Source organism: Nyctereutes procyonoides, unplaced genomic scaffold, assembly GCF_905146905.1.
Source record: "Nyctereutes procyonoides isolate TBG_1078 unplaced genomic scaffold, NYPRO_anot_genome, whole genome shotgun sequence".
Classification (NCBI taxonomy): domain Eukaryota; kingdom Metazoa; phylum Chordata; class Mammalia; order Carnivora; family Canidae; genus Nyctereutes; species Nyctereutes procyonoides.
In genome coordinates, this window is record NW_026575131.1 from 37,377,480 (window position 1) to 37,394,129 (window position 16,650).

Consider the following 16,650-nt stretch of genomic DNA (forward strand, 5'->3'; position numbering starts at 1 on the left):
GCGGCGCGCGGCGGGCATGGCGGGTGCGGGGCTGCGGGCGGCCGCTCGGCGCTGGCTGCCGTGCAGGGGCCCCGGCGGGCCGCGAGCCGCCTCGTCCTCGCCCTCCTGCCCTGGCTGCGGCCCCCCGGGGCCCGGCGCCCACTGCCCGGGCGCCCCGCGCTCCGCGCCCGCCCCGGCGCCCGCCGGCGGCGCCGAACTCAGCGCGCACCTGTGGGCGCGTTACCAGGACATGAGGAGGCTGGTGCACGGTGGGTGAGCCGCGGCGGGACGGGCGCCGGGTGTCTCCGCCGGGCGGACGCGGACCCGCCGTCTCGGGCAGCCCCGGGCGCCGCTGTCGGGGACGCGCGCTGGAGGGGCTCTCCGGGGCCCCGCGGCCCCGCGGCCCGGGCGGCTCCTCGGGGAGGCTTCTGGGGCCGCCCCGACGCCCGGAGGCAGGCGGGCAGACGGGAGGTTTGCTCCGCAGCTCCGTCGGCGGGAGCTCGGGGTGCCCGCAGCGGCCTCCGGAATGCGGAGCCCCCACCGGCCCTCCTGGCGGTCCCGCCTGCCGGGAGGCTGCGGCGGAAATGCCCCCAACCCCTTGTTCTCTTAGGGGCCGTGGTTGGGGCGGGAGCGTCGGGGACAAAGCCAGCCGGCGGCGCTGCCCGACCCAGGCGGAGACCGACTAGACTTTGCAAGCGCCTGTAGGTTGCGACCGAGGTCCGGAGGACTCTCAGCGCAGGAGGGGAAGGTATTGGTTGGAGAAACGAGACCAAGCCGCCCCAGGGCCCTGGAGTCCACAAGGGTGGCTGCATCCGGGGCCAGGACACTTAACCTCCTGTACCCTCCTCCCTAGCACTCTCTCCCGCTGCAGAATGGGCTGTTGAAGCCTGAGGGCCCTCCCCAGAGAGGCCCTGCTGTGCTGGGATGCCCTGATGAGGCCAGAGAGCTGAGGGTGCTCAGCACTTGGCCCGGATCTCCTGCGGCTCTGCCTCTGCAGCAGACAGATACGTTTGGGCTGGACCATAGCTTCACTGACCCGCCAGGTCGTACTCAGCAGGCCTCACTCTCTCAGACCTTCAGTGTCCACAGGGTAGAACACAACCCTGGGGCCACTGTCCAGGATTGTGGTGATGACTCAGAAGGAACCAGGCCAAGAAAGTGCAGGGACCTTCCAGAGGAGCCCCCACAGGTGGTGCTGCTTTCATTGTCTGGTAAGACAAAGTGGCCCTGCCTGGAAGATTCCAGCTTGAGAGCATGGGGCTTCCAGTGTAGCTGTGTTGAGAGCTGAACAGGACTCACCTGAGAAGCTCAAGGCTGAATAGTCAAGACCCTGAGGAATGAAGGTTCTGAAGCCCTTGGGCTTCTATCAGGACACCCCCCCCCCGCGCCCAACCCCCACCACCCTGTCAGTGGAGAGGCCAGGCCTGAGAGGCTGTTTAAGAAGATACCTTTACTCTGGGTCTGGAGAAGCCTGCCTGCCTTGTAGGTATGGGAGAGAACATAGGGAGGTCTGTTGGGTTTTGTCACACCACGCTCACCCATATTTTCAGATCTTCACAGAGACACCCTTGCTTCTCTTGATGTGAAAGGGGCAAGGTCATTTCTAGGGTGCCATGGTGAGCATCGGGATGAGCCAGCCTTGCACCCAAGTCCTGACTCACCTCTCTTGACTGGGCTTTTTGGGAGAGATTCTGGGCACTGAGATATGCCCTGGGCTAATGCCTGTGGGCAAAACTATGCCAGGCTTAGTGCCTCCCTACCAGTGTAGGGACACTGGAGGGCTGGGCTAAGGTGGGGGAGAGTGATTAAGGCAGGTGGAGTGACCTCCATTTGAACCTCAACTCCGTTGCCTACTGCTGGATGGTTTAGAGCAAGTGACTTCACCTCCCTGAGCCCGTTTCTTCCTCTGGATGATGGATGAATAAGTGTGACCACCCTCACAGGATTGGGGTGAGGCTTGAACATGATGAGCCTCTAAGGCACCCAGCAAGTGCACACAGTGGCAGCTGGGAGGATGGCACCCACAGTGAGTCTTACAGCTGCCGTGGGGAAGAGTCAGCCCTGGAGCCTGGGGCAGGAGTGGGGCAGGCGGAGAAAAGCAAAAGAGGGCACAGTGAGCCCAGTGAGGGGGTACATTCCAGTTCACCCAATCCTGTGCACCACCACAGCCCTGTGGCCTCCAGAGTCCAGAAATCCTGTCAGGAGGGCAGACACTATGGGCTGCTTCCCCATCCTGCTTTGTTCCTCAGAGGATCATCCATCCCCAGGAACATCCTCAAGGACAGAGGTGAAAGCATGGGCTTGGCCAGCACCCTGCCAGCAAGGGGCTGCACTGCCACAGGGATCCCACCCCTCCTGGCCGTCTATTGGTGGTGTACCAAGAGTCACTGTTGGTGCCCAGGAACTCAGGCTCCTGCAGAGGGCAAGGCCCAGGGCCCTAGTGACACCAGAGGGGCATCTCAGAAGCAGCTCCCTAGAGAGCTGAGGTCAGCTGCGTCTCATGTGCATCCCAAGTGAGGAGTTTTCTGTCTGCACCCACAAGTCTGTCAAACAGCTGCTCTGTGCCAGGCTTGTGTTGGCCTGCGGCCCCTAAAGGAACCAGCTACACTTGTTCCCCCACCCACACCCTACCCTTGGCTCCAAAGGGAAGGGGGTAGGGGTGGAGCCTGTGTTCCGAAGGGGCCTCCAAGGCAAAGCTTGGAGCATGGGAGCTCATAAGTGTCTGCTTTTGAGCACAGGCAGCTGCCAGGCATGCTGCATGGCCCAGAGCTTCTGCTTCAAGAGCATGCCTGGTTGTGGCTGAGACAGGAATTCCTTGGAGGCTTGGGCTGTTTGTGTGGGCCTCCACCACAGGTTAGAGGTCTCAGGAATGGGGCCACCTGGAGCTACTGCAAGGCGGTGCCCTGTGCGCCTAGTCCTGCCTGTCCCCCCTCCAGTAGCCCCTACTCCTTGAGCGATGCAGGGGAATCCGTGACAGGGAGGTGACAGGCTCCAGAGGTGCATCGCTCATCGAATCCTACTTTGCTGCAGAGTGGAAATGCCACACACAGCACGTTCCGTATGACCCTCTCAGTAATTCTGTAAGTAGGCACAGTTTTGATTCCCCCTTTAAAGATAGGGAATCTGAGGCCCAAGAGGTGAGGTGACTTTCCTGAGGTCACAACTGTGAGAGGGAGGGCTTGGCCTGGTCTGTCTGACCTCAAAGCCCATGTCCTTTCTCTATCCACCTCCCCTACTGTACAGATGGAGAAACTGAGGCAAATGAGCCCTTATCCTCCCCTGCTTCCCTAAGACTCTTAAGAGCCTATTCTTCATAGTTCCTCACTCAACCTCAGTAGCAGCCAGGTACCTGAGGTGGCTGTGACCACATCCCCAGGGGGGAGCAGCCTGGTTACTGGCCCACAACCCAACATCACATGTCCTGCCTGTCGTAATTAGCAATGTTCCCTGGCTAGAAGCAGCAAATGTCATTATGTAGACTGGCGGGCAGCTGAAATCCGATTAGAGGGGCCACAGGCTGTGGCAGGTGCTCAGAGCTGGGAGTCCAAGTGACAGGAGATACCCAGTACCCCCCACTCCTGTCATGTTCCCCAGCCCAGGCTGCAAGGCAAGATGGAAAGGGTCTGAGCCTGGCCATGGCTCCGATGGGGTGATGGGAGCCTGGAGGAAAGATTGACTCAGTGCACCTGCTGGGCTGTGAGCAGTGGTGTAACCCAAGACCCACCGTTAGAAGCTCCAGCAGGGGCGTTGGCCCAGTGCCATCTCTGCCTTACCCCAACCATGTGAGCCCAGGCAAGTGAACTCTCTGATCCTCAGTTTGACCATATGCAGCCTTGGGCTCAGATGACGCTGGTAGTTTCACGAGGCCCCCAGACCTGTGCACCTAGAAAGTGCTCGGTAATCATTTGTTGCTGCTGTGCTCATCCTCCTCATCGTACCTGCATCTCCTCCCTCCAGACCTCCTGCCCCCTGAGGTCTGCAGTCTCCTGAACCCAGCAGCCATCTATGCCAACAATGAGATAAGCCTGCGTGATGTGGAAGTCTATGGCTTTGACTATGACTACACGCTGGCCCAGTATGCAGACGCGTTGCACCCCGAGATCTTCAGTGCTGCCCGTGACATCCTGATTGAGCACTACAAGGTGAGGCTGGCTAAGCCAGTGGCCCAGGCCCTGGAGAAACTCCAGGCTGAGTCATGGGGGTCCCCTGAGGCAGCTGTTCAGCTGGAGGTGTGGTAGTGCAGCTGGCTCAGGGCTGGCCCACCCCTGTTCCCAAACAGTACCCAGAGGGGATCCGGAAGTATGACTATGACCCCAGCTTTGCCATCCGAGGCCTCCACTACGACATTCAGAAGGTGAGTGGCAAGGCCTCAGATTCCAGTGACCCCCTCCTGATTGGATGTGTGTCAGCACTGCTTCCTTAGCCCTCCCTCTCTAAAGGGGGCTATCCACTTGGCCTCAAAGCTGCAGCTCCCTCTTGACAGCACACGATCCCCTTGGTACCTTTCCACTGGGGCTTTGGCACCGGGGGCCAGAAGAGGCTGGCTCCAGGCCAACACAAACTCCGGTCTCACCGCCTGTCCTACTCTGCTGTCCCCAGAGCCTTCTGATGAAGATTGATGCCTTCCACTACGTGCAGCTGGGGACGGCCTACAGGTCAGTGCAGACTGCCCAGCCTAACAATCCCCCCCCCCCCCGCAACTATATGCTGTGGTCTCACCTCAGGACCACTTTGGACTCATGATGTCTGCACACCCACTCAGGGGCCTCCAGCCTGTGCCTGATGAGGAGGTGATCGATTTATATGGGGGCACCCAGCATATCCCTCTGTACCAGATGAGCGGCTTCTATGGCAAGGTACTCCATATGCCACTGCCCTGGGCAGCCAGCTCAGTGATCTCTCAACACACCCAGTGGGCCAGCCCTGACCCGCAGGCAGTGCCTCTCTACCAGTGTCCCAAGACAGATTCGGAGCCTTGGTCTCCAGGGCTAGGGGTGGTGGAGCTGGAGGGCTTACTGAGGTGGTGGCCCCCTCTGCAGGGTCCCTCCATCAAGCAGTTCATGGACATCTTCTCGCTGCCGGAGATGGCGCTGCTGTCCTGCGTGGTAGACCACTTTCTGGGTCATGGCCTGGAGTTTGACCAAGCGCATCTCTACAAGGATGTAACGGTGAGGATGTTAGGCCTCTTGGGGTGGCAGGGAAGGTGAAGGCAGCCTCAGCAGGGCAGGCCTTCCTCCGCCCCACTGCATCCTTACTGTCCTGCATTGTCCCCAGGATGCCATTCGAGATGTGCACGTGAAAGGCCTCATGTACCAGTGGATTGAACGGGATATGGGTAAGGGTAGACAGTAGCCCTGTGTGGCTTCCTGGCCAGGGGCCAGGCTGACCCTCACAGACCCATCTCCCCATTAGAGAAGTACATCCTGAGAGGGGACGAGACGTTCGCTGTCCTGAGCCGCCTGGTGGCACATGGGAAACAGCTGTTCCTCATCACCAACAGCCCTTTCAGCTTTGTGTGAGCTGCCTGTGGTGGGGAAGGAGGGCCCTGAGGGGAGGGGGGAGCAGGTAGCGCCCGGGGAGGGGCCTCCCTCAGTCCACCTGCTGCCTGTTCCACCTCTGCCTCCCCTCTGCCCAGGGACAAGGGGATGAGACACATGGTGGGTCCTGACTGGCGTCAGCTCTTTGATGTGGTCATCGTCCAGGCTGACAAACCCAGCTTCTTCACTGACCGACGCAAGTATGGGCCTAGCAGGGGTGATGGGGCCAGGGTGTGGGGACTGGCCTTTCCTCAGCACCCTGTGTGCTTGGGGTAGGGACACCCCCTTGTCGGCAAGTGGCCTTTGCAGAGTGGGGAAAGGTGCCTGTCCCCAGTCTTGCCCCAGACTGGAAATCAAGCCCTTTCCTGCCTCCTTCCTGCCCCAGGCCTTTCAGAAAACTCGATGAGAAGGGCTCCCTGCACTGGGACCGCATCACCCGCCTGGAGAAGGGCAAAATCTACCGGCAGGTGAGTGCCATCTAGGTGGCCTGTCCACAGCCCCAGCTGCAGAGGACTGGCAGCACAACCCTGCCCTGCCCCCACACATCTGCTGTGGCTCTGCTGCCCCCCCTCCCCCCGCACCGTGTCCAGAGGCGCAAGCTGCTCAGGCTGCCGGGTTTGAATTCTAGGTTTACTACTCAATAGCAGAGGGAGTCTGGCTGGCCCACTTGGCCTCTCTGTGCCTTGCTTTTCTATAAAAGAGGTTAAATAGGGATCCCTGGGTGGCACAGCGGTTTGGCGCCTGCCTTTGGCCCAGGGCGCGATCCTGGAGACCCGGGATCGAATCCCACGTCGGGCTCCGGTGCATGGAGCCTGCTTCTCCCTCTGCCTGTGTCTCTGCCTCTCTCTCTCTCTCTGTGTGTGTGTGTGACTATCATAAATAAATAAAAATTAAAAAAAAAGAGGTTAAATATATTTAAAAAAAAAAAAAGGTATTCTTTTTGAATTGTGGTATAAAGCCCTTAAATTAGGCATTTACTGAATACCCCATAAATGATAAATGGTGCTGTTACTTGGGGCTGACCACTGCTGCAGCCAGACCAGCTGATGGGGTGAGGGAGATCCCTTTTCCTAACTGGTGTCTAGGAGGATGAGAAGGGGGCCTAGTGCTAGGGTGTGGGTGGCGATTAAGGAACAGGATTAAGGTGTTTGGCCCTGGATGGAATGCGGAAATCCTGGCGGAGCTGGTCCCTTGAGGGTGGCAGTTCCAGGGGCTGGGGGAGGGAGGCCGTCAGCAGTTGGGTCAGGGGAACTGAGGCCTGGACTGCATGCGGTACACACAACCCGGTGGCACCCAACTCTCCATGGCCCCTTGGGCACAGGCTCTTTCCCTGGGCTCTGAGGGTGATGCCCTCTTTTGTCTTGGCATCTTAGCCAAGCCTGAGGAGGGTCATGCACCTTTGTGGGGAACAGGACTTTTTCTCCTTTGGCGACTTGCAGCCTTTTCTTTATATTTGATGATCTGAAGTTTTGTTTTGTGCATGTGCTGGATCCTGCTTGCTTCTCGTCTTTGTGCCACCCCCACTCCCGTCTCCTCGTGCAGGAACCCCGGGTTCTGTCTTGCCTGACGCGGCACCTTGTACCTTGAGATTCTTAGTTCAGGGCCCATCCCGGCCCCACCACCTGCTCATACCTGGCTCTGCAGCCTCCCGCCTTGAGCTTAATTCAATAGTTAAGTCTTTTGCGACCACCTATGTCCACCAAGGCTTGTTTTTCCTGGCCTCTTACAGTCACAGGCTGCTGTAGTGACTCCTTTGTGCCAGATATGAATTCTTCTAATTTCTGGGGTATGGGCCCCTGCCCCAATAGCTGTTGGACTTCCCGCTCAGGGTCCCCTGCCCCATTTTCTGCTCTCCCGAGAGCTTCCTCTATTGTGTTTGAGCCTGACTGCTTTCATCTTTTCTCTGGCTTTGGAGCAGGGGGGCAGATGGCTTCACAGTGAGATCTGCTGAATCCCTCTGGGCTCAGGCCTGGGAGGACAGGAAGGGCTTCAGGGCCATGGGCTTGCTGCTGGAGTTCGTTTCCCACAGCATGGGGTCCCTGGGGCGGGTGTGAGGCCACAGGGAGGGGAGGCCCTGGAGGCACAGGGCACCATGCCAGGCCTCCAGGAGACCTTCCTGTTGGGGGGCAGACCCCCTTCCTGACTGAGGGGGAGGAGGAGACAAGGGCCAGAGCCAGGGGACAGTGAGGCCACGGGAAAGGGCAGCCAGGCGTCCAGCTGGAGGGGCCTCACTGTCCCTGGGGATTCGGGAGGGGCAGTGGAGAATAAGGCGTGATTCTGGCAGCCCCCTGGGAGCCCCTTGGTACACTGTGCTCAGCAGTACCCCCCCAACTCTCCCCAGGGAAACCTGTATGACTTCCTGCGCCTGACAGAATGGCGGGGACCCCGCGTGCTCTACTTCGGAGACCACCTGTACAGTGACCTGGCGGTGAGGGGGCAAGGCGGGGCTCAGTGGGGAGAGAGGGACGGAGGGAGCCCTGCTCGCTGATGCTGAACCCTATCCTCCGCCCCACCCACCCTACAGGACCTCATGCTGCGGCACGGCTGGCGAACGGGTGCCATCATCCCCGAGCTGGAGCGCGAGATCCGCATCATCAACACGGAGCAGTATATGCACTCTCTGACGTGGCAGCAGGCGCTCACTGGGCTGCTGGAGCGCATGCAGGTGGGGGGTGGGGAGGCCGGAGCGGGTTGGGGGTCAGAGCTGCTGCCTGGGCACACACCCAGCACCCTCCTCATCTCCCCCAGACATACCAGGATGCCGAGTCGCGGCAGGTGCTGGCTGCCTGGATGAAGGAGCGCCAGGAGCTGAGGTGGGTGGCGGGGAGGGAAGGGGAGCTGAGGGGTCCTGCTGTCCCTGTGCCCCCTCGAGCACCTCATGTCTGCTTCACAGGTGCATCACCAAGGCGCTGTTCAACGCTCAGTTTGGGAGCATCTTTCGCACCTTCCACAACCCCACTTACTTCTCACGGCGCCTTGTGCGCTTCTCTGACCTCTACATGGCCTCCCTCAGCTGTCTGCTCAACTACCGGGTAGACTTCACCTTCTACCCACGCCGCACGCCCCTGCAGCATGAGGCACCGCTCTGGATGGACCAGCTCTGCACTGGCTGCATGAAGACGCCCTTTCTTAGCGACATGGCCCACATCCGCTGAGGGCACCTTTATTGTCCACAGCAGGTCCTAACCCCTCCTGTCCCACCCACACTGGGCTCCAGTCCAGGGCGGGCAATAAAAGTGGTCTCCCTCTTGCTCCTGCCTCTGTCTGGCTCTAGCCTTGTCACTTGACTGCGAGGATCCTCTGAGTGTCGGGGAAGTCGTCCTCTAGGAGTGAGTCCTAGGGGTGAGGAGAGGACCATTTGTGGCTGGGCTGGAACCAGATCCTGGGTCCCCTTCCACCGTCCCTCACCCCCCACACTCACATCAAAGGGCTCACAAAAGGCATCGTGGCTGCCAAAGACTGGGTTGGGGACAGAGACCAGGGTTGGGCTGGTCCCTTCCTGCCAGGGGGAGAAGTCTTCCTCAGCATCATCTTCTGCCTGAAAAGAGGTGAGTGGTGAGGGCCTCGAGCAAGATCAACTACTCCCAACCTTCCCCCTCCACCCCCAAAAGGGCCCTACCTGAAAGGTAGAGAAGCCAAAGCCTGTGGCCTTGCCTCGAGCACGGAGGTAGAAGGCTCCCGCCACTAGGCCAAGCAGTGCTCCAGCAGCTACCACGGCTCCCACGCCTGCCATCACAGGTGGAGCCTCCGGTGCTACCACCGCCCGCTGCAAACAAGTAGAGTGTCAAGGCCATGTGGGGCAGGGCTGTCCCCTCACCCCATGTTCTGCTTCTTGTCCTCCTAGTCCCATCCCCCACCAACTCACAGGCTGCAGGGGTGCCAAGAGCGGCCTGGCCAGAGCATGGATGATGCCATTGAATGCCATGATGTCCCACACGATGACATGGCTGACCACAACTGCCCCTGGGGCCTGTAGGGAGACCAGAGTCAGGCCAAGTGGGTGAGTGATGGCTGGGGGCCAGCAGGGGAGGTGCAGTAGCCAAACTTACCACGGGGGCCCAGGAACTGTTGTCCGGGCCTACAGCACTAAAGACGAGGCTGAGGCCTGAGTGGGCAAGGAGCACAGTATCCTGGCTGGCATTAGTGCTCAGGAATGTGGTGTTGGAGGCATGCAGCTCCAGGTCTGGGCCACTCAGTGTCTGTGGGCAAAGCAAGGCCTATTGGTCCAGGGTAGCCGGAGGCATCAGCGATGGGCTTGGATCCGCCTGCAGCCCCTGCTAGTTACCATGTTGTCGAGGAAGCCTTCGTTGACAGGAACGAAGAGTGTCTTGTAGGTGAGCTCATCGTCCAGAAAGTCCAGGAAGTCAAGGCCCCGAGGGGTGGCATTGGCGTAGCCCAGCAGCATCTGGGTAAGGGAGTTGGAGATAGGACCGTGAGCAGGCTCCCTCCCCAGGGACCTCAGCTACCCACACCCTCAGCCCTAAGGCTGGGCCCCTGCAGACCCCATAGAAGGTGGAGAAGTTGGCCGTGGCAGCCAGGACATCCAGCAGCTTCCCATTGCACATGCTTGTCCCGTCACCCACAAAACCATGGCGGCACCGGCAGGCCACATCTGCAGGAAAGGTGGATCAGTGGGCAGGGGCCAAGCCAGGGCGTTGGCCGGGGGGCGGGGGGGGGGGCGGGGGCGGCTGCACCTTGCTCGCGGTAGCAGTAGGCGTCCCAGCACTCCGAGCGGTTCTTCCGGATGCCCAGGCTGACGACGCCTACCTGACCACCACCACAGTCTGCCGCAGGGAAGACGACCGGGTGGGCAGCCGAGCCATTGGCCAGCCAGCCCAGAAGGCACAGGTGGAAGCCCAGCTGTAGGGGCAGGCAGGGAAGACACTGAGACCAAAGCCCCAACTCAAGGGGCCCCCATAGACTTGGCTCTAGATCCCTGGGCCCCACACACCTTTTGGGCAGCCGAGAGCTGAGGAAGAGAAGCAAGAACAGCTCCCTGGGCCGCACATGCTGCCTCGGCCTCCGAGAAGTTCAGGCCGTAACGACCACTGGGGGCCTGGAGGTGGAAGACACCGGCCTGCTTCTCTGCAGAAGGGAGGGACGCGTGGTCAGCCCCACGGCACGGAGGCAAAGCAGGGACAGTGGGAGCGGGCAGGGAAGCCCACCCTGGAAGTGGAGGTCAGTGCACACAGCATCCACGTGACAGGGTGGTGGTTGGCCCAGGCAGCGGTCCACAGGCGGCTCCGGCTCTTCCACGCACTGCAGTCCATCACCCACGTAGCCGGCATGGCACACACAGCGCCGTGTGTTCTGGGGCGGGAGAGCAGATGGGTGCTCTTCAGGGACCCAGGGCCAGGGTGGGCGTTCTGTGGACCTCCCCGCCCTGCTGCTGGGCTCCCCCACTGCTCACAGGGCCAGTGCTCAAGCAGTCCGCGTGCTCACTGCAGCCCCCTCGGCGGCCGTCGGCACAGGGGTCACGGGCCCGGCATCTCCAGCCGTCGCCCTCATAGTCAGGCAGGCAGGTGCAGGTGACCACGGTGCCTACTTGGCTGCAGTTGGCGTGCTGGCTGCAGCCGCCGTGCCAGTACCGGCACAGGTCCACCACTGGGGGCAGGAGAGAGTGGCAGGCCTAGGTGACAGGTAGGGGCCGGGGGCCTCCCACCTCACATCGCACACCCCTGCTCACCTGTGCATGTGCGACCGTCCCCTTCATAGCCCAGACCACACTCGCAGCTGTTGTCTGCGCGGCACCTGGCCTGGGGTGCGCAGGGCGGGGCACACACGGGCTGCAGCTCTGCCCCCCCCAGGGCCCACCACACACATCCCGGTTAGGAGCTGCCCTCCAAGATGCCCCCTGCCCCCTTCCCGTAGCCCCCCTCAGTGCCTCCGCCTGAGCATGCAGGTGGGGCAGGCACAGGGGTCCGCCAGCAGATAAAAGCACTCGGGGTGGGCACCGACACAGCACTCACTCAGCTGCACCTCACAGCTCGGCCCGGTCCAGCCCTCATCACAGAAGCAGGAGCCGGAGCCCCCAAGGCCCTCATCACAGCGGCCATGGGAGGTGCAGTGGCAGGCTGGAGAGGGACAGGCCGGAGGGTGGGGTCAGTGTGGTGGACCCCAGGGCTCAGAGGGCAGGGTAGGACAGGACAACCCACCTTGGCACTGGGGCCCAAAGGCACCCGAAGCACAGAGTTCACATGCTGTCCCTGTAAACCTTGAGTGGCACTGACACTGCCCACTGCCACTCATGCCATCCATGCACACACCATGGCCACTGCAGGGGGTGCTGGCACCACCAGGGCAAGCTAGGGTGGGTAAGAGAAGGGAGGTGGGGCCCGGGCTCTCCTCAGGACGCCTACCCCATGCATCCCCAGCCCGGCCATACTGTCCATCCTGCACCTGGGGCAGCCAAGCCTCTTCCAGAAGCTGCAGCTCACTCAAGTCCCCATTGCTGTTGAGCATCCCACAGATGCCCCAACCAGCACCCCTAGTAGGCTCTGCACCATTTATTTCCACACCCACCCTGCCTCTCAGAGCATTCTCACCCAGTAAAATCCGCTCAGCACCCAGAACTGTCTTCGCCCTACCACCCCAACACAGTTTCTCAGGAGCAGAAGCCAGAGCTGTGCCAAAAGGGCCGGTCAGCAGCACCTGCTACCTCAGGACACTTACCTCGGCACTCACTGCCATAGTGACCAGGGCAGCAGCTGGGCTTCCAGGTAGTGGTGACGCAGTTGCGGTGACAGCCCCTGCTCAGGCCTTGGGGCTGGCCCCAGAGGCTGGACCGGGCCCAAATGCTGCGCAGTGCCAAAGAGTGCAGTGGAGGGGATGTCCAGAACTTTGAGTAGTATCGCCAGCAGGCCTCGGGGCTGCCCTGGGCCAAGGGGAGTCAAATAGCCTAAGTTTAGTGGTCCTTGGGCCATGCCTGAACCCCCACCCAGCTCCCAGGCCCTTACCTGCTCCTGTGAGCCCTCAGGACAAGGTGGCTCCAGCCCGCAAATGCTGCAGAACTTCTGGAAGGAATGGGAGGCAACACGGCAAGATCAGATAGATGGACAGGCCAGCGAGGGTCCCTGCCTGTCTACCTGTGACCCATGGCCTCCCTCACCAGCCGCAGCGGCCGAGTCTCAAAGCGGTCACAGCGAGCACCAAGGCCAGGTGGCTCCAGCAGCTGATCGATGCCATAGGCCACACCACCCTCAAAGAGCAGGTGCCGCTGCACGATGTGGGCATCCTCCTCACCCACTGTGAGCTCACCCTGCAGGCAGAGGAGAGCACAGGGGTCACAGGTATGCCGCAGCCCCCAATGGCCAGAGCCCCTGACTCCTGCTTCCCTCCTTCCCGGACTCACCGGCCGAGCACGGCTGCAGGAAAAGGAGATGGGGGTCCCGTGCATCGTGCGGAGTGGGCCCAGGTTGGGCAGGTCAGATGCCAAGGCCTGAGCAGATGGAGCTATGGTTGGAGCCGGGCAGGCAGGGTGGGTGGCAGGAGGTGGGGACCACGGACTGGGGGTACACCCACCTCAATGTTGCGAATCACATGACCCCGCAGAATGGCTGCCAGCTTGTCCCGGTGATCCTCATGGTACAGCCAGTCCTGGCGGTCAGGCGGCAGGGCTTGCAGGGCAGCGTCTGTGGGCCACAGCATGGTGAGGGGCCTATGGGACGCATCCTGAAGCAGGGGCAGGAGTCCAGCCATCTGGCAAGGAGAAGCAAGTGCAGGAGTCAGGCTGGTGGGCAGACATAAGGGCTGGAACACAGAGACAAGGAAGGGGCTCTGACACCCACGTGGCCTTCTCGCCAGCCACATTCTTCTGTAGCCATCCCAGGCAGATGCACACGGGACCTACATGCAGGGGTCAACTTGCACACACCTCGCCTGCTTTCAGGTATGTGGGCACACATATGCACACCCTTGTGCTCACACTGGGAGGCTCGCTTACACAGCCTATGTGCACACTAAAATACAGGTGAGTGTCCAGACACACTCGCACAGGGACAGTCACCTGCATACATAGCCACGGACACAACGCCCACACACACGGGAACAGTACCTTCACCAGGCCACTGAAGATCTTGTAACCAAAGCTCTCAGCGGCCACGGTGACGTTTTTCTGTGGAAAGACACTGGTGAGCCTTGAGGTCAGGCAAGGAGGGAGCATGGGAGGCCCCTCCGTGCCCCCCTGCAGCCTGTCTTGCAAGCTCCCAGGCCTGGGCCGCTCCCCTCATACCCGCACGACAGGGACAGCGTCTGGCTCCCAGTGTAGCACGTCAGGAGGCAGCAGGACTTGGTCGATGAAGTGCAGGACGCCGTTCACTGCCTCATGGTCACTGCTCACCACCCGTGCAAAGTCATTGAGGTAGACACTGCCCTGGAGGTGGGAGGAAGGGAGCCCATCAGTGGGGGGGTCAGAGGCTGAGTGGGTGGGACCCGAGGTGGGTGCGGCAGGTGGGCAGGGCCAAGCCAATGGGGAAACCGTGTGTGACTGGTGGGGGTGGGGGTGGGGGCAGGCAGGGGCTCAGGGCCAGGCTCAGAAGTCCAGGGCCCAGGGACAGACCCTCGGTGGTGGGCACGGTCCGGAGCCAGATTTGTCCATCTCCCTCTCACTTAAAGCCCACCCGGCCCAGGGGAGGTGAGAGGGTCTTAAATGCGCTGGGAGAGGGCACAGGTGCGTAGGGGCAGGGCTCGAAAGCGGCTGAGTTCTGGGTCTGTGGGGTGGTCAGGCGGCCTGGGCCCACCTCCCTCTCGTGGATGCGCAGCGGGTGTCCCGACAGCGTGGTGACATAGCCCTCCTCCAGCAGCTCCTGAACGCTCAGCTGCCTGCAGCCCACCACGTGGTAGCGGAACACGAGCTGGTGATGGGCGCGAATCCTGGCCAGCTCATCCTGGAGTGGGAGTCGTGAGGGTAGAGCGAGGCCCCCTGACTGCTACCTCTGCCCCCAGCACACCCACCCCTGCCCCACCTGCCCCAGAGGGCCCATCCCTTCCCAGCCTTGCTGGGGGTGGGGGCCGGGGTGGGGGAGGGGTGCATTACCTGGGACAGGTTGGTCATTAGATCTGCACGAGGCACAAAAACTGTGAAAGGCCCATCACCCTTGAGCTCCTTGTATTCCTGGAGGGAGGGAGTAACAGCTTGAGTGGAAAGGGGCAATTTGCACCCCACTTGCTGCTTCCAAGGATCTTCTAGGAAAGACTTGGGCTCTGAAAGACCTGAACAGCCAACCCCCTGACCAAATGAGAAGGTGGAGGCCCAGAGACAGGTGGGACCTGCAGTTCAGAGAGGCCCGGGCCGGGCTGAAGAACTAGAAGCCAGCTGGTCACTTACCAGGAGGTGGAGGCTGAAGAATGAGGCATGCCTGTCCCGAAGGAGCTCCTGGGGGGGGCGAGGATCAGCTCAGATTTTGGGTGGCCCCCATTCAGGGCCTGGTGCCTGTCCCAGCACCTGCAGCCCAAGGTCTGGCCAAGGCAGAGATGAGGAAAGGAAAGCCGGGGGTCTGAGCTGGGTTCAGGATTAGCTTCATGGATCATAGCTGGGTCAGGCCCAGGTGGAGTCAGGGGGTCAGGGTCATGGTCAAGGCCAGGATCAGGATCAAATCTGGAGTCTTAACCAATATCCTGGGTCAGGCCCATGGGGGTCATCACCAAGGCTGGGTCAGGGGTCCAACTTGGGCATCATTACCAGGCCGACACGGGCGCGGCAGGTGAAGCCATCACCCACGGTGTGGGCCGCATCACAGGTGCACGTCCTCTGGCCATCCCCTGTGCTTTTGCACACAGCATAGGGACTGCAGCCTCCATTATTCTGAGGCGGGGATAGGAAACAGAGACATCAGTGGCTCCCAGACTCCTCTGGGTTAGGGGCCACAAAGACCCTTGTCCAGCCCCCAAAGCCCCATTTGCTCCTGAACAGTCAGATTTGAACTTGTTGGGGGTGGGGGTGGCTCACCCTCAGAGACCGTAACGGGGCAGGGAGATCTGGCTCCCATCTAAGTTCCTTTCCCCTGTGAAATGAGGCAGGGCTGGGGTCTGACCTGGGAGCAAGGGTTCAGGAGTTCACAGGTCCGGATGCCATCCCCACTGTAACCCTCACGGCAGCTGCAGGAGACCTGTCCCAAATTCTGATCAGTGTGGCTGCTGGGACCCAAGACCAGGCCAGCGCCCTGGACAAAAGGAGCTCCTCCTCCCCTGCCTGGTCTGAGGGCACCCCCCACCCATGAAGGAGTGGCACAGCCCCAGTGTCCACCTCTGTTGTGCTGACCTGCTGGGGGCCTGTGGAGATACAGTCGGCGTGCATGTGGCAGCCCCCGTGGTGGATGAGACAGTTGTTGACTTCTGCGGGGAGAGACGCTGGCGTGAGAGGTGGCCCTTCCGTTCATCTGTGCGTTCAGGTGTCACCACCATGCTGTCAGGGTCCCTGTGAGCCCCTCAGCCTCTCCTAGTCTTACAACACTGAAGCCAGACCCCTGGCCCCACGTACATGCAAGGTGGGGACCCCAGCCTTACCCTGGCATAGCTCCCCATCTCCTGTGTAGCCATCCTGGCAGGTGCATGTCCGCTGCCCTGGCGCCACCTTGGTGCAGTTGGCATGGGGGGAGCAGCCCCCATGGTCATGAGCACAAGGGTCCACCTCTAGGGGTAGATGATCCCAGAGAGCTGTGAGGAGCAGGCCCAGCGACGGCATGGGGGCAAGGGAGGAGGGCATGGGAGAACGGAAAGGGTCAGAGGGAAGGGTAAGACCTGAGATGGGACTGGGATAGAAACTAGACCCAGAAGGCCTGGGGAGGGCTCTGCAGGGAAAGTCCCTGAAAATCTCAGAGTGGGCACCGCGAGCACCAGGATGACCTGACCTGAGCAGTTGATGCCGTTGCCCGAGTACCCCGCGGCACACACGCAGGCCGGGGCCGCAGCCGAGTCCTGTATGCAGCTGGGAGGGAGGGCGGTGCAGGTGAGCCTGGGAGCCTGACCTGGGCCCCACCCGCTGACCTCCCTGCCCCAGGTGGAGCTCACTCACTTGGCATTGGGGTCACACTTCATCGGGCACTGAGGGGCAGTGATGTCTGGGAGAGGAGGGTGTAGAAGATGGTTCTGGTCATTTGGACCCAGGAGCCACCTCCCCAGGAGTCTCCCACCTCTC

At 61.3% G+C, this 16,650-nt stretch overlaps 2 protein-coding genes across 4 annotated transcripts in view; one reads left to right on the top strand and one right to left on the bottom strand.

Annotated features, from left to right (window-relative positions):
• NT5DC2 (5'-nucleotidase domain containing 2) lies at nt 1-8,767 on the top strand. The gene is made up of 14 exons (XM_055343178.1): nt 1-248; nt 3,937-4,121; nt 4,259-4,333; nt 4,579-4,634; nt 4,742-4,835; nt 5,019-5,147; nt 5,254-5,314; nt 5,392-5,494; nt 5,615-5,716; nt 5,902-5,983; nt 7,858-7,944; nt 8,041-8,181; nt 8,265-8,329; nt 8,410-8,767. The coding sequence occupies exons 1-14, from the start codon at nt 17-19 to the stop codon at nt 8,669-8,671; spliced, it is 1,674 nt and encodes a 557-aa protein (XP_055199153.1). The 5' UTR covers nt 1-16; the 3' UTR covers nt 8,672-8,767.
• STAB1 (stabilin 1) overlaps nt 8,642-16,650 on the bottom strand; it is a 26,734-nt gene continuing 18,725 nt past the window's right edge. For 2 of the 3 annotated variants that reach the window (XM_055343176.1, XM_055343175.1), the window contains exons 40-69: nt 16,528-16,573; nt 16,364-16,440; nt 16,020-16,145; nt 15,775-15,848; nt 15,548-15,622; nt 15,196-15,318; nt 14,842-14,889; nt 14,551-14,628; nt 14,255-14,401; nt 13,747-13,887; nt 13,570-13,629; nt 13,038-13,214; nt 12,868-12,954; nt 12,625-12,774; nt 12,473-12,529; nt 12,189-12,390; nt 11,672-11,821; nt 11,486-11,590; nt 11,203-11,310; nt 10,927-11,120; nt 10,682-10,826; nt 10,468-10,601; nt 10,211-10,376; nt 10,019-10,128; nt 9,802-9,921; nt 9,566-9,715; nt 9,382-9,486; nt 9,136-9,282; nt 8,938-9,054; nt 8,642-8,852 (exon numbers count right to left, since the gene is read on the bottom strand). In XM_055343176.1, the coding sequence (XP_055199151.1) occupies nt 8,796-8,852; nt 8,938-9,054; nt 9,136-9,282; nt 9,382-9,486; nt 9,566-9,715; nt 9,802-9,921; nt 10,019-10,128; nt 10,211-10,376; nt 10,468-10,601; nt 10,682-10,826; nt 10,927-11,120; nt 11,203-11,310; nt 11,486-11,590; nt 11,672-11,821; nt 12,189-12,390; nt 12,473-12,529; nt 12,625-12,774; nt 12,868-12,954; nt 13,038-13,214; nt 13,570-13,629; nt 13,747-13,887; nt 14,255-14,401; nt 14,551-14,628; nt 14,842-14,889; nt 15,196-15,318; nt 15,548-15,622; nt 15,775-15,848; nt 16,020-16,145; nt 16,364-16,440; nt 16,528-16,573 (3,476 nt within the window). In that variant the 3' untranslated portion in view covers nt 8,642-8,795. The remainder of the gene's footprint in view (nt 8,853-8,937; nt 9,055-9,135; nt 9,283-9,381; nt 9,487-9,565; nt 9,716-9,801; nt 9,922-10,018; nt 10,129-10,210; nt 10,377-10,467; nt 10,602-10,681; nt 10,827-10,926; nt 11,121-11,202; nt 11,311-11,485; nt 11,591-11,671; nt 11,822-12,188; nt 12,391-12,472; nt 12,530-12,624; nt 12,775-12,867; nt 12,955-13,037; nt 13,215-13,569; nt 13,630-13,746; nt 13,888-14,254; nt 14,402-14,550; nt 14,629-14,841; nt 14,890-15,195; nt 15,319-15,547; nt 15,623-15,774; nt 15,849-16,019; nt 16,146-16,363; nt 16,441-16,527; nt 16,574-16,650) is intronic. The other variant, XM_055343177.1, reaches the window with a different exon arrangement.